Source organism: Teleopsis dalmanni, chromosome 2, assembly GCF_002237135.1.
Source record: "Teleopsis dalmanni isolate 2A chromosome 2, ASM223713v2, whole genome shotgun sequence".
NCBI lineage: Eukaryota > Metazoa > Arthropoda > Insecta > Diptera > Diopsidae > Teleopsis > Teleopsis dalmanni.
The window spans coordinates 25,519,036-25,534,008 of record NC_051847.1 but is presented as its reverse complement, the minus strand read 5'-3'; the positions used below and the strand labels follow the sequence as shown (position 1 = coordinate 25,534,008).

At 27.9% G+C, this 14,973-nt stretch overlaps 3 protein-coding genes across 7 annotated transcripts; 1 reads left to right on the top strand and 2 right to left on the bottom strand.

Annotated features, from left to right (window-relative positions):
- Positions 1–975: 975 nt before the first annotated feature.
- On the top strand, positions 976–6,044 carry LOC119684237 (homeotic protein distal-less; the record flags this gene model as incomplete). Of its 2 annotated transcripts, none has more annotated exon segments than XM_038098240.1 (4): positions 976–1,120; positions 3,703–3,807; positions 5,506–5,716; positions 5,859–6,044. In XM_038098240.1, coding segments are annotated over 4 exon segments (480 nt in total), but the record flags the coding sequence as incomplete, so codon positions are not given.
- A 2,753-nt stretch (positions 6,045–8,797) lies between these two features.
- LOC119682088 (mitochondrial dicarboxylate carrier-like) lies at positions 8,798–10,025 on the bottom strand. The gene is made up of 4 exons (XM_038095437.1): positions 9,780–10,025; positions 9,458–9,695; positions 9,263–9,395; positions 8,798–9,194 (listed from the first exon to the last, which is right to left on the bottom strand). The coding sequence occupies exons 1-4, from the start codon at positions 9,943–9,945 to the stop codon at positions 8,856–8,858; spliced, it is 876 nt and encodes a 291-aa protein (XP_037951365.1). The 5' UTR covers positions 9,946–10,025; the 3' UTR covers positions 8,798–8,855.
- A 1,901-nt stretch (positions 10,026–11,926) lies between these two features.
- On the bottom strand, positions 11,927–13,727 carry LOC119685342 (mitochondrial dicarboxylate carrier-like). 4 transcript variants are annotated; one of them, XM_038099596.1, is made up of 5 exons: positions 13,509–13,727; positions 13,200–13,437; positions 13,004–13,136; positions 12,770–12,926; positions 11,927–12,712 (listed from the first exon to the last, which is right to left on the bottom strand). In XM_038099596.1, exons 1-5 carry the CDS (start codon positions 13,684–13,686, stop codon positions 12,603–12,605), a joined length of 816 nt encoding a protein of 271 aa, XP_037955524.1. In that variant the 5' UTR covers positions 13,687–13,727; the 3' UTR covers positions 11,927–12,602. The 4 variants fall into 4 exon arrangements, with proteins under 4 accessions (XP_037955524.1, XP_037955523.1, XP_037955525.1 ...); XM_038099595.1 differs by having other exon boundaries at positions 11,927–12,926; XM_038099597.1 differs by having other exon boundaries at positions 11,927–12,926; positions 13,200–13,453; positions 13,509–13,600.
- Positions 13,728–14,973: the final 1,246 nt, after the last annotated feature.

Sequence of the window (14,973 nt, the reverse complement as noted above, 5' to 3'; positions counted from 1 at the left end):
ACCTGAAAGTATAACAAAAAAATCATATGAGCACTTGTAGATTTTATATCTTTTTGAAGCAAATTATAACAAAACTGTTAAATGATTTTTAATTGTTTTTTGTTCATATTTTTTATTCAATAAAATTATTTAATACCTTAAAGTGAATTTTTAGTGTTTTAAATGCGATTTAATTAAAAGATATTTAACCAGTTTTTTGTATCTATTACATGATTGCGAATCTTAAACTCTTTCCTACAAACTCTTTTGAGTATGTTTAATAAAATATAACAAAACTAAAACGATAGTATATGTAAGTCTATAGATATATATACATATAATATTTATACTTTTATGAAATGGTAGCATAGCAATTGCTATGTATACGAATTATTATATTAATTCTCCATTAACAACTTTTTTGTGAGTATCTTATCTGTCATGATTATTAATAAGCAAACATTTCTAACAAAAATTAATTTTTATCTATTTTTCATTAAAGTAATAGTTAAAAAATATGCTGTTTATTGCCCTCCTCCATATTATATTTCAAAATTTTTATGAATGAATTTTAGAAATTGATTAATAATAATCATTATTAAATTTTGTGCAATTAAACTGACAGCAACAACAATTAAATTAATAATAACATTGCGAATTGAATAAAAAAAAATATATATTAAAGTCTTCATAAAAGCTGCCAAAACTAAAATAAACAAATTAATTAACAAAACTGTGCATTTGAAATTTTTATTAATTATAATTTTAAATTATTTTATATACAATAATTTACAATTAAAGCCGTTATAAGCTTGGATGGCTTTATGCCACACAAATTGATAAAATAATTTTCATGACTTTCAAAAAGTATTATTATAATATTTCATGTAAAGAATAATTATTTAAAAATATAATAATCAATATGATATATATTTAATAGCTATATCTCTTCGCAATTCATTTAATTTATTTAAATTTTTTTTTGTTTCATTTTAGGTAAAAATTTGGTTCCAAAATCGTCGCTCGAAATATAAAAAAATGATGAAAGCTGCACAAGGCCCAGGCACCGGTAGTGGTATGCCTTTGGGCGGAGGTGGTCCAAATCCTGGTCAACACAGTCCAAATCAAAACATGCATGCTGGTAAGTAATTAAATTTGATTTAAACGTATATTTTTTTAAAACATAAGGTATAAGTACTTTAGGAGAATGTTACAAATTACATTTTCACACAAAATCAGAAACGATTTGTGACTGAATCACATAATGTAAAATTTTTTATAGCTTGATGAACGAACCTGTAGTCTATGAAGGACTAAACATGTATTATTAAACTATAGAATTGTACTGAGAATTTTGCACTACAAGTGCTCACAAGAAATCTTCAACAGTGTGATCACCGTGTTGGGACTACTGTAAGGATATGAAAGAGAATAATTGATGGTAAACTGCAAAAGGTTTTGTAATTAGCCAAATATTACAAAACAATTAAATATCATAGGATTATGTAGACTTGTTCTATACCGAAAATGAAGGATAACTCTTTCACCCATTTTATAAAGTTTAGAAAAAATAAAAAAGTTTAGCTTTGGCTATAGTGATTATATAATACCCTTAATAGAGATAGGTTTCTTTCTCATCTTTCCGGATTCTACCCAGGGTTTGAATTGCTTACTGAAAATTAGCAAAAGCAACCATATTTTGACTAATGCATAAATATTGACCAGTCAATATTTTGTTTTGCTATTAGCAAATGTGTATGGATTTCTTCTTTTTGTTTTTGTTTTAAGGGAATGTGTACGCATTATTTCTTTGTTGGTGCATTGAATATAGTTGTGCAAAATTGTAAGTAATGTGTGTGCGTACAATTTGTATGCAATTAATATAATTTTATCTGTAATTAGATTATGCCTAAATTTATGCATTTTTTAATTATTAAATTTATGATATATATGATATATATACATATATATTAATTATTAATTCATATATATATATATATATACATAATTAAGTATTAATTCATAAGCTAATATGGCGTTTACACTGGCTGAAAATGGCTCATTCTGAATGAGTCATTTGAAAGTGTTTACATTCGTTGTATTTCATTTTTTCTCATTTCAAACAGCTGATTTTTCAACTTGCATGTTGATTTAATTTTTGGTCTGTGCCAAAAAAATGTTACAGGAAGGTTAAATATACCTTCAAACCTTACAATATAAACTGAAAACTTGTTTCTAGATTCGATTTATTTATTTTTGGGAAGTAGAAGTTCCAAAAATTGGTGCATCGTTTTAAAGAAAATGCAACCACCAAACATTTGTTTACCTTTTTTTGTAAATATGTCAAAACAGCTTTTTCAAACTGTCAAAATGCCATGAAGACCTTTCATTTAGGGTATGTTCAATAGATTCCTTTGCATTTGGAACATATGTGGAATACATTCGAACGTCTTTCATACAGAATGTGAGAAAATTGCTCATTTTTGTGCTTGAAATTTTATATGCAAGAATGAGCCATTCGATATTCATTTTCGATTTTTGACCAAAATGAGCCATTTTCGGCCAATGTAAACGCCATATAACGCATAAGCAAGCACGTTGCATATATTCCAAACGCATAATAGTCAAAAATGTAAAATTGACTATTAGCAAGCAATCAAAATAAAACCAGTTTACGTTTTTTGCTGTTGCTAATGCATATTCTTATTTCATTTTCATATGCAATGCATTAGCAATTATGCAAGCAATGCAATTAGCAACAGCAATTCAAGACCCGATTCTATCCAGATTAAATTTAAAGTGCCAATTTTCAATACATGTTATATCAACATTTATTATTCACAATTATTCGCTTTTCAGTTTACCTTTATAGTTTTCATTCAATTATTTAAAAGTGCATATAACTAGCATTAACATGCTCCGTTTATCTACTAAAAATTTCGCCACACAATTAATTGTCAATATTTTAATATATTCACATCATTTTTTAATAAAATTATCTTTTGGTCTATGAATAAATAGATAAATTTTTAAACAGCTTCAGTCCCAATTTAATCGCACTGAAATTTAATGACAAACATAGGTGCAGTGTCATAGAATAATGGCTCTGAATATAATATAATAGGATAATTCTCTAAAATCTTGACAAAAATAAAAACTGTGACAAATAACAGGTACAATTAAAAATTAATTGTAGTTCCTCACAAAAAAGGATTTTAAGAGCATATCAAATAAGAGAAGGTATTACAGGTATTATTATAGGTATTGCCACTTGTAATATACCAATAACAAGTCTACTATATTTCGGCAGATTGACGTTAGCGATTGACGTTCCTATTAAGAACTTTATATGAAAGCAAAAAATATCAAATATTGCATTAATTTATATCTTATATTGTATTAGTGCTAAATTGTATTTTTTTCTTAATGCATACATCCCAATCAGATTTCTAAAAATCCTGAAGGTTTCTAAGTTATCTAATAAAAAAACTTAACAACCATTGCTTATATTTTTTTTGTAAATAAAAATTATTTTTTGCAGCGACTATTTTAATATGAGAACGTCATCTTAACTACAAAAAATTAATAGATTTATATGTACATATATATACATATATGTACATATATATGTATGATTTAAGGTTATTACGTATTCTATATATATTTTTTAAAAAAAACTACAATATCTTTATTTAAAAATAGATTTTGTTTTTTTTTTTTCAGGCGGTAACAACGGTGGTGGTTCAAATAGTGGTTCACCGTCACATTATCTACCTCCCGGACACAGTCCGACGCCATCAAGTACGCCTGTATCTGAACTATCACCTGGTAAGTTATTATTGCTTTTAAAACTTTAATTATAACTAATTTATAAATAATTTAAATAATTTTATGAGTAAAAATCTTTACGATAATGGTAAGCATTAATAGTTACTAACTTACCAAGACATGTCATACGACTAATGTGTAGTGTTATAAATGAGAATAGCAAAATACAGTCTGCTTACTAGTAATATTCTGTGGATAATTCCAATTGTTTGTGTTGCTACTAAGTTTATGTCAGCTCTTACTACAATAATTAAGTTTAAATGGTTCATAAAATTACTCTAGTCTTGCAAAAAGAGATCAATCAATTGATCTCTAACTTGTGCTACTGTTTTACTTTCAGCTATATATGTTAAATTTTTCAGTTCATTTTTGAACTTCAACTGTCTTATAGATACATAGATCAATATGATAGGTTATTATTTAAGTTCATTAAAGCTCTTCACTTATTCCTGGAGTAGTAGAAGCAAGCAGATCGTAAAATTGCAGATTGTGTGACACATAGTAACAATGTGCATTATATCTATTTTAATGCTTACGGTTATATATTCCTAATTACGAAAAACGAATCTTATACCCAATTTCCATTAGAAACATAAAGTTTCTAAAGAAAGGAGTCAATCCATATTTGCTTTTATAGCAGTTAGAATCAATAACTCAAGTAATACATGCGAATAATAAGAAACAATTGCAACAATTTTGAAATTCTAAAAATTTCTGTGAGCATAAATAAGTAAAATAAAAATTTTTGAATAAGAACGTTAAAGCCTTTTGTTTGTAAAAGGATTAAAAACTAAAAAACACATATACAACAGCTACAACTTTAAAAGTTGTAACAGTTAACTAAACTTAACTCATATAGTGTTAAGTGGATGTAGTACGCCAGTCACACGATAAGAGTTAATGTTGATTACGTTTTTATCTCTCATAAGTTAAATTGTTTGTATCTGTGTTGTTTTCAATCTGGGTTAACATACAAACTGTTTCCTTCAAGAAAACTGAAGAAACCGTAACCATTTTTTTGCTCGTTTGTGCTCATTCGAAATATCGTAGCAATACTGCAGAAATTTGTTATTATTGCAAAAATTCGCATTATTCGAATGTTTTATTTAAATATCTAATTGCAGCTTCTTCGAGAGCAAAAGTGCAGTGTGAATGCAGTTAAACTTATACTCCAAGAAGTCTTTTGTTTGTCGAGTAAAAAATATATATCAGCTCAGTATATGGGGTTAGCAGCGTTAGTTTTAATAAAGAGAGACTTTTTTTTGGAATAATTTTCTTTGGGATCTTTTAAAAAGCATGATATCCAGTCATCAAAACGGTTAATCCAATTGGAATTAATGCTAAGGAATTGATTTATAACTTTCAAACATGGGTTTCAACAATTTCAATAAAAACTAAAAATAATTTATTAATAATATTAATAATAATTAATTATTTAATAGTAGTAATTATTATTATTTATTAATTAATTAATTAATAGTATTAATAATATCCTGAAACGTAATTTATATTATAAATTTATTATTAAATGTGTTTGTAACTTTTTGTTTATTGTGTATTTTATCATTTTATTTATTAAACAGACTTCTTATGCTCTTTTTAATATCTTGTTAATTTTCTATTTCTATACATATTCTCGAATGATTTTCTTAAATTGGATATATTTAATTTACTATTACTATCTTTCTTTTTGCATAGAATTCCCTCCAACGGGTTTAAGTCCGCCAACGCAAGCACCATGGGATCAAAAACCCCATTGGATAGATCATAAACCACCGCAAATGACACCACAGCCAACTCATCCTGCAGCGACACATCCTCAAGCGCATCATCACAACCCGCCACCACAAATGGGCGGCTATGTACCTCAGTATTGGTATCAGCCAGAAACAAATCCGTCGTTATTAACGTAGGTAAAATTGTTTTAAAATTTATAGAAAAAGTACAATTGAAATTAATTTTTAATAAAATATCTTAGATACAATATTATGCATAATTATTTCAAATTTGGTTAAAAATAATATGTAAGTAAATTTTCTATTTGATTGCAGGGTATGGCCAGCGGTTTAACATTAACCAACCGACAACAGTTTCACCAAACCGATCCTATTTTTATAGATAATTTCAATGCGTACATTTAAAAATTATAATTAAAAATGTTATTAAATATTTATGATTAGCACGCATAATAATAAATATGTTATGAGTATAAGGAAATCTAACAGATTTTGGCGTGAGAAATAAAAAAATTATATTTGTAAAATATGATAATAATGACATACTAATCCAAATTTATTGTATATTTCATATAAAGAAGAAAATCATAAGCCCATAAAATAAATAATAATAAAAAATTAAATAAGAAATTGCAATAAGCCTTTTTAAAATAAATTCAATTACAAATGTATACTAGTATATATACATTTAATTTACATAAAAACATTTTTTTTTTGTTTTTATTTATTAACAACATTTCTCGATTTTTTATATTTTGTAAAATACAAGAATTATTTGTTGAAATCAGCTGATGATCTTCGAAATTTTATACATGTTAATTAAAATTAAATATACACAATGAAATTTCAATAACAAAACAGTTTTCAGTTCGATCTCAAAGTTTAATATTTAAATTTTGAATTAAAAATATAAAATAAAAAAATTCGCACAATAATTTTTCATCAATTAAATTAGTGCAATATTAATTTTAATTTGTCATTCTTTCATTTAAACAACATAAAAAAAATTATAAACACCTGCTGATTAAATACATTTTTTTAAATTTTTAATTAAAGCTTAATTTGATATAATAAGAATAATAAATAATTGTGTAAATTTTTGTAAAATTTTTTGTAATATAATTATATGACTTTAAATTCGTTTTCGTATTTGCTATAATATTAAAAAATATTATGCGTAAGAATTGTAAATTATTTGTTTAATTAATTGCAACATTTTCTTTTTTTATGGTAAATAGTGTAGTCCTTAAATATATATAAAATAGTTCGTTATATATAAAATATATGATACTTACTTCATTTGCTGTAATATAAAAAATTCTAAACTATTTTAAGTTAAACAAAAAATTATTTGTAATAAATAAAATAAAGTTTTTTAAACATAATATATAAATGCGAGCATATATATTATATAGTATGTAGTTTAGCGCTGTAATTTACACATAAAAATCGTAACAAAATAAACTATAGTGAAATATTGAAATTGAGTAATTTGAGTAATAATTTTAAAATATTGAAATATTGAATTATTGAAGTATTGAAAATGTAATAGAAACAAAACAATAATTACAATAATTAATTTTAAAGTAAACAAAATAAAGAAAAAAAACAAATATTAAAAAAATAGTTTTTTAATTAATTTATTCCTTAGGTAAGTGGGACACAATAGATCTCTAAATAGTAATACAAATCACCCGAACACACAAATGATAATAAAAAGTGGATAGGTAAACATAACCGTTAACTTTCAACGTTTGCAATCGAAACACCAAGAGCAAATTTATTCTCCATATATATTCTATATAACATGACACCAGTAGTACCCCTAAAGCATGCAGTTCTCGTTAAACCATTGCGTTGTTCTAACAAAGTAGCTTTGGTAAAGAAATTCTCACAACACATGTGATATTCCCATGTTGCTAATAACTTATTTTTATTCCTTGTTATTATTTTCTGGATAGGAATAGGGTAAGTTTTTGAGGGCGTCATCTTCTTTTCTATCATTGCAGTTCGCGCACTAGTCATTGGATGTAAGACCCATTCTTAAGGCGTATCGTCATTCATTAGAAACGACAAAATATCTTAGGCTGAATAACTTCTGGGCTAATCAAAGCATCCGTATTTTTGTTTTTAAATTTATTTGTATGTGAAGAATTAGTAAACAACTATAATGAATTTTTTATAAAGCGTTTTTAAATTTCTATATATAATTAATAGGAATAAAAATTATTATAATTAAAACCAATAACACGATTATGCTTACGTATATCAATGATTCTTAAATCAATTTAGTCCAATAAAAATTCTTACCAAAAATTATACCAAACCATAAACTTCTGTGGACAGCATCATTTTCAAAAAATTGCTCTTAGATAAGAAATATGAGAAATAATTTACGACTGACTGGTCTGATTGTTTGAATGATTACTGACTTCCCCAAAGTTATCGTAACCATTAGCATAGTTTTTTTTCGAAATAAGCATAAAAACAGACTTAGAAGCTTTTCACATTTTTATTGTTTACGAGAGTAAGTGTTTAAACTATATCAAGTCGTAGACCCATTACTTTTAATGTTTCATTACTTCGCGTTCCAATCTTATGCAAATTCCGTAGAAAGATTTTGGCATTTCAACAGTATGTAGTTACCTTTCTAGCAATTTTGTCAATATACTGTGATGTTCATTTAATATAATCCACTTTAATCATTTAAATTAAATTGCAATCAAATTTAACATTTATGATATATATCTTACATTAAAGTATGTCATTTGAACAATTAGGAATTCACATACAGAATTCGTAATGATACTACAGATAGACGCTGTTCGTATTCGAAATCTGTGGGACTACCTTAATATACAATAGTTGAATATAAGGTGGTGTGTAGTTGAGACGGTGAAACTTTCCCACTCATGTGAAAGGTAACCTCAACTTAAACTACATTTTTTCCCTCTGTAATGTTAAACCCATGACAAAAATCATTACAGGGAGACAGAGTCTTATTTCGTATCTAATACGCAGTGACGTGTCAGTACAGATGTCGTAGTACTGAATAGGTTCCATATAAGTTTAGGAGTTAAGTTTTGAGAATATTGGAAAAACCATAAGTCAAGAGTTGATAGTTTCATTTGTTAAAGTTATACCTTCTTTTATAACACTCCTTCTCTCACTTTTTCTGAATGTGTTTATTAATGTATATTAAATGTTTAATATATTTTTATAAAATAAATACATTAAAAACATTTGTTTATATAATATATATATCAGAATATCAATAATTCTCTTCATTTTTTAGATGCCAAATTTATATTATCATACTTTGTCAACTTTTGAAGCCGGCGGTGGAGGAATCCAACCGAAATTGATTCGCAATTGCTCATAAAACATGAACATTATAATTGTTTGTGGAGCAATGCGCGAAAACGAGGGAACATAACCTTTAAAAAATGTTGTTGGCCCTGTTGCTAATGCTTGTTTTATGAGATTCATAACACCCTTATATTCACCTGGTTTCGCACTCATGGCTCGTGTTTTTAATACGTCAATAGGTTGAGTCATTGTTGTCACACTAACTGCCGTAACTATTGAACAAATGCAATGTAATACGAGTCCTTCTCGCATGGTTGTATGTTTTTTTAATAATAATTTCATCTAAAATTTTAAGAATGTATACTTAATTTTCCAGGTTAATTATATTATTTTTTTAAAGTAAAACATACGTGATCGTAAACAGGCATGGATGCCACTGTTACTATTATTGATCTAAGTGTCGCCAATGAACTGCCAGCAAAGAGACTTTTAAATCCTTCTTCTCTATGTATACGTATAAAACCATCGAAGACATTTTTGTAACTAAAGTGTAAATGAAATATTTTCACAATATATTAAGTTACTTAACATTCATGCTAACTTGCTTTCGACGCTGGTCCTTTGGTAATTTCATATCATTTTGCATCCGTACATTTACAACATCCGAGGGTACGCCAATAAAGCCAGCGCAGGCACCACCCATAAATGCTAGTAAAATTTTTGAACTAAAACTATCAGAATTTACATACTCTTTTCCAACTTCATAAATACCAAGTCTGGCTGTAGAATAAGTTAATTGCCGCATTAACGATGCTGATATTCCATTATAGAAACCAAATATACCTGTTTGTATAAGATATATATATAACATCATTGATATAAAGGTATTTATTATTTTGATTGTGTGGATCTATCATAAAAATGTACCGGACTCCTTAAAAACTTGCATTGTTTGACTTCTAAGACTCAATTTTTTCTCATTCGTTTGTAAGTGAACCTTTAGCAGATCCAAAGGATGTGTAAAGCAAGCAGCCATTGCACTTGAAAGACCACCAAAGTACCAACGGTGTTTTCTTTCTGGCGCTACAGTCATCCTTCTTCAAAGTTAATATAAATAATATTTATTAAACGTAAATTTTAAAGCCATTAAATAATTTATTAAAGTTTATTATACTAAATTTTGAATATTAGAAAATATTAATTTTTTATTAAATATATAAATCCATTTTTAAGAATTATTTATTATTTTTTTAATCACTTGAAAAGTTAAAAAATGTTACTTGATTTATTTAAATTATAGTCTTTAACATAAGTATATCGATTATTAAAAGTATTATGGTATAAGGCTGCAATGAGAGATGCAAAAACATATTTTATCGATTGACGCTGTACGTACCATATTAGAAACAATAAAAACAACAATTAATTGCAAGTCCCATGTTGACTACCTTCATTAAGAATATTAAATGCTTCTTGTAAAAAATAATAAGCAGCTTCTGTCTGGGCAATAATATAGATGATCATCCCAATGGCATCATATTCAGTCGTGCCTCCTCTCGAAGATGCATTCCTTAGTCCTTCTATTGCAAATGAGGCAAGGTCGTATAAAAACGTGAACTAATAGCTCTCAATAACGGTTGCATAATAACAAACTTTTCAACAGGTCTTCTTTTAAGAATATAACAATGTAGTGAACAGTTTATTGAGTTAACGGGACAAAGTAGAAGAAGAAAGAGTTATTTGTTTTTTCGCATATATGTGTCAGTAACCAATGTGTGCCCTAATTGTAGTTCTACACAGCCTAATAATTTCCTGCCTATCCTACCCCTATAACAATTCTCTCCAATTTCACACTCTTTTTATCCCAACGACTTCTTTTACTCAAATCCTGTCTGCTCTATATATCTCTCCGGGTTACCATAGTAACAATACCGTATATTTATTAACATTGATTTAATATAATTCTATTCTTAAAGCTTACATGTGATGGTAAGCAGTGGTCCAAATGTGACTTATTTACTTAATATAAAATAAACGAGTATAAGTAGCTACTTTAAAGAACGGTCGATACCACGTCCAGAGCCACTTGTCAATCACGATGATAAAGTAGCATTCGCCACCAGTCAGAAAGATCTTTCAAGCAAATCCCAGCGAGTCACAACAACAATAATATAAGTAACATGCAAAATGCGAAAAGCATGAGACAAGCAGCGTGTCAGCTTAATTTTAAATGTGTCTTGCATAATTCAATAAAGAATCGGATCGTTCTTCTGCCAATGTGCTGCTTTGTAGCGGTTTCTTTGATTTTATTGCTAAAAATAGCAAATGCTGTGTTCTCGCTATAGGCAGAGTGTTTTAAAAGTGCTTTAAACTAGCATTTTCGGTGCACGATCTTTGAGATAGGTTTTGCAGCTTATAAGTTGAATTGCATTTAAAGCAGCACGAGAATAAACAGTTCCAATGCCATAAGAATGTGTAAAGATGCGTTAGATACAAGGAAAGTAACGCACTTCACTGCTCCATCGGAGTGCTTTTAATTCCGGGGGAATAAAACATTAAGAATATATTTTTAAATACGTGAATGTTTATATATAGTAGTGTAATTAATTATTTTATAAAAATTGTAATTAAATTATCTACATTTAAGTTTTAGTACCGATCGAACGAAGTCGTATTAAATATATTTAAAATATACTTAAAATAAATTATGGTTAAGTGAGTTCAACTTAGAAATAAATGGTAGACATTAAAAAATTATTAACCATCTAAACAATATAGCACAAATAAATATACTCAACATGTTGGTTTTAAAGAAGTTTATTAAAAAAAAAATACTAACTCTCATCAACATAAAACTATATTCGAACAGATATTTGTAAATGGATATAATATTTTATAATCTGTACATTTTATATATAAAAAAAATTAAATTGTTCATGACCATTTGATAATTTATACGATTGAAAATTCATTAGTCTTGCTGATAAAAATGCACAAACGGATTAAATTAGTCTTACTGCGCAACGAGAATAGAATTAAATAATTTTAAGTTGCTAATAAAAGATCTATAATATTGTCTCAGATATGAGTTATATTAGATTATGTTAATGTGTTTACATTATACTTTAAACAAATAACGTATTTTATTTAATTATTAGGTGTCTACTTGGCCTGTCTTTATGAGTCCGGGAGGGAGGTACTGCGTTGTTTTTCTGTAACGAATAAATCGAATTGCGAATTTTTAATCGAGGGACGATTTCCTTGGTTCAACATTGCCATTTCTACTTTATATGTAGTTGTTCCTAAAGGTTTGCGATTTACATTCAAAAATCAATTTTTGTAAAATGATTTCTTTTTTCTAAAAGTTTGATTTTGTCTGTATATCATAAACTTATTTATTGCTTTAGTTTATTTTAAGCTATCAAGACATTGTAACAACATACTAGAAGAATAATATAAAGATATAAGAGAAAGGTAGCCGCCTGTAGTCCTGAAGCTCCAGCTAAGACATGGTAGTCGTGGAATCAAGTTATGAGAGAAGCAAGCAACAGAGTAAGATTTAGAGGAATCGTTGAGGCCCTGTGCTCCACTAGGAGAGAAGTACTGCAGTAAGTAAGTAAAAGTAAGTAGTGGTATAAAATGTTTCTGTTCTTCACATTATCTCCATAGGTTGAATTTCATATATATTGCCTTTGATTTAATTAATCTCGTATTATTTAAAGGATATAAATCTTTTCTCCCACTGTTCAGTTATTCCTTAGGATTTTCTTTTATTATGCCAAAATGTAAACGTAACTGCTCCATAAAGATATACATGAGTATCGTATGAGGCAGGTTTCGTACCAACGACGGCACATATCCTTTATAAAAAGCAAATGGTCCGAATTTGGCAGTACGCATTATTAGATGAACAATACCTTTATAGTCTTTAGATTTGGCATTCATAGCTCGAGTCTTAAGTACATCGATTGGTTGCACCATTGTAGTTACGCAGATGGCAGCAATGAAAGAACTTGCCGAATGCAAAACTATTCCATCATTTAAGTTTGTTTTTGAACGAAGAAATATTTTTGACTTTATTCGAATTATACAAAAAGAAAATAATTTAATAATAATTGCAGATTACTATGAAAAGAATTAATATAATTTACCTGATCATATACAGGCATTGAAGAAACATTGAGAACAATTGCTCTTAATGTAGCTAATGGACTTCCGACAAAAAGACGCAATACACCTTCTTCTCTACACACGCGTATAATACCATCAAATACATGTTTATAGCTGGATTAAAATTAATCAATGAATACTTAGTAATATAAAAATAATTCACTGTGGAGAACTTACTTTCTCCGTTCTTCTATTGGTAGTTTAACATCATGCTGCATTCGAACGTTTATAACATCGGCTGGTACTCCCATAAATCCCGATACTGTTCCACCTAAAAATGCTAAACCAACTCTACTTATGAAAGTTTCTGAATTTATTAAACTTTTGCCTACATCATAAATAGCAAAGGCTGTTGTTGCATATGCCAGTTGTCGCATTATAGATGCTGATATGCCATTATAAAATGCAAGAACGCCTATTAGTGGAAAAACCTATTAGACTATAAATATCGTATATATGTCATGGTATATGTTCTCAACTTCACACCGTGATTTTTTAAAACGTTTTTAATTGCTTCCCTTACAGTTAATTTTGACTCGTTTGTTTGCATATGAACTTTTATAAGATCTAAGGGATGTGTGATACAGGCGGCGCCAGCACTCGAGATTCCTCCAAAAAACCATCGATTACGTCTTTCTGGTTCCGAACTTGACAATTCTAACATTACTTCCTTACACAAATATCCATTTTAAATGAAATTTATATATTCATTCTAAGAATAATAAATTTAAATTAAATTAAAAAATTTGTTTAAATGAAGCATTGATTTTCACTAGTGTCAGTGCTAAAACAATCTTATTTCTTTTTGTAGTACAATCAGAAAACTTAAAATTATTCACAAAAGTTGTTACATTGCCCAACCCCTCTCTAACAAACCTTAAGTCCACCTCAGGACGCACAGGAAGATATGCTGATCTACGATCCGTCATCAGTTAAAAGATAAATAAATGATAATGATTATAGTATAGTTAAAGTTTAGTGTGGGACAGAAATAAGCCCCCCAGCCACAAAAGAGTAAAAGTGCGCAATAACACTAACTCAAATCACAACAACAACAATAAACAACAATCAGAAGTTTTTTGTAATACTTTTATCCCTTTCAAAAAAGAACAGACCCGTCACGTCTTTAGACTATATTCTTAACCATGCAATGACCTTTTATGAATGCAAAGATTTTCACACAGTTAGTTGATGAGTAAATTTTATTTGTTGATATATATATCCAACGAAAAATAAACCTCATCTCTGAAAACCACTTAATAAGACAAATCGTCATTCGATCACGGTTTCTCAAGAATCCAATATACCGTATGTTTTATACACTGTATGTTCAACCGACTTTGGTTCTTGTATCAGCCAAATTTCATAAGGATACAGATGTGAGCTCAAATATAAAATGTGTCAAAACGAGTGCTGGAAAGTATTTAGATCTCGTCATTCACGAACAGCAGCACTGTTTTCAGTCGATAGTAGATATTGATGATATATGCGTCTGGTTCTCAGCACAAATTAAGTTCATTGTTTTTTAATTTTTCTATTTGGGACTAATTATGTCACTAAAACAGTACTGCTAAATCAGGACCGTGAAATGGATAACAATTTTATAGAATACAGGCTTGCATTCTTCAGTCTTTCTAATTAAGTCCTAACTTATATAGTTAATTTATTAATTACAATATTTTTGTTAAATCCACATTTCTTTTTATCTGCAAAAATGAATATTTAATATACTTTACGCCTGAAATTAATGATGGTTGGTAGGTTGGTGGCAAATTCGTAAAAATATTTCCGCTGATAACAGTTACAGATTTTTCGCCACTTTACATAATATTAATTACTTGAAAATAATGATATATTAAGCACTGCTTTAATGAAAGAAAATATAACAAAAAATAAAAAGATAGTTATAATATATTTTATAATTTTATTTATAAATAATATTTAAAATTTA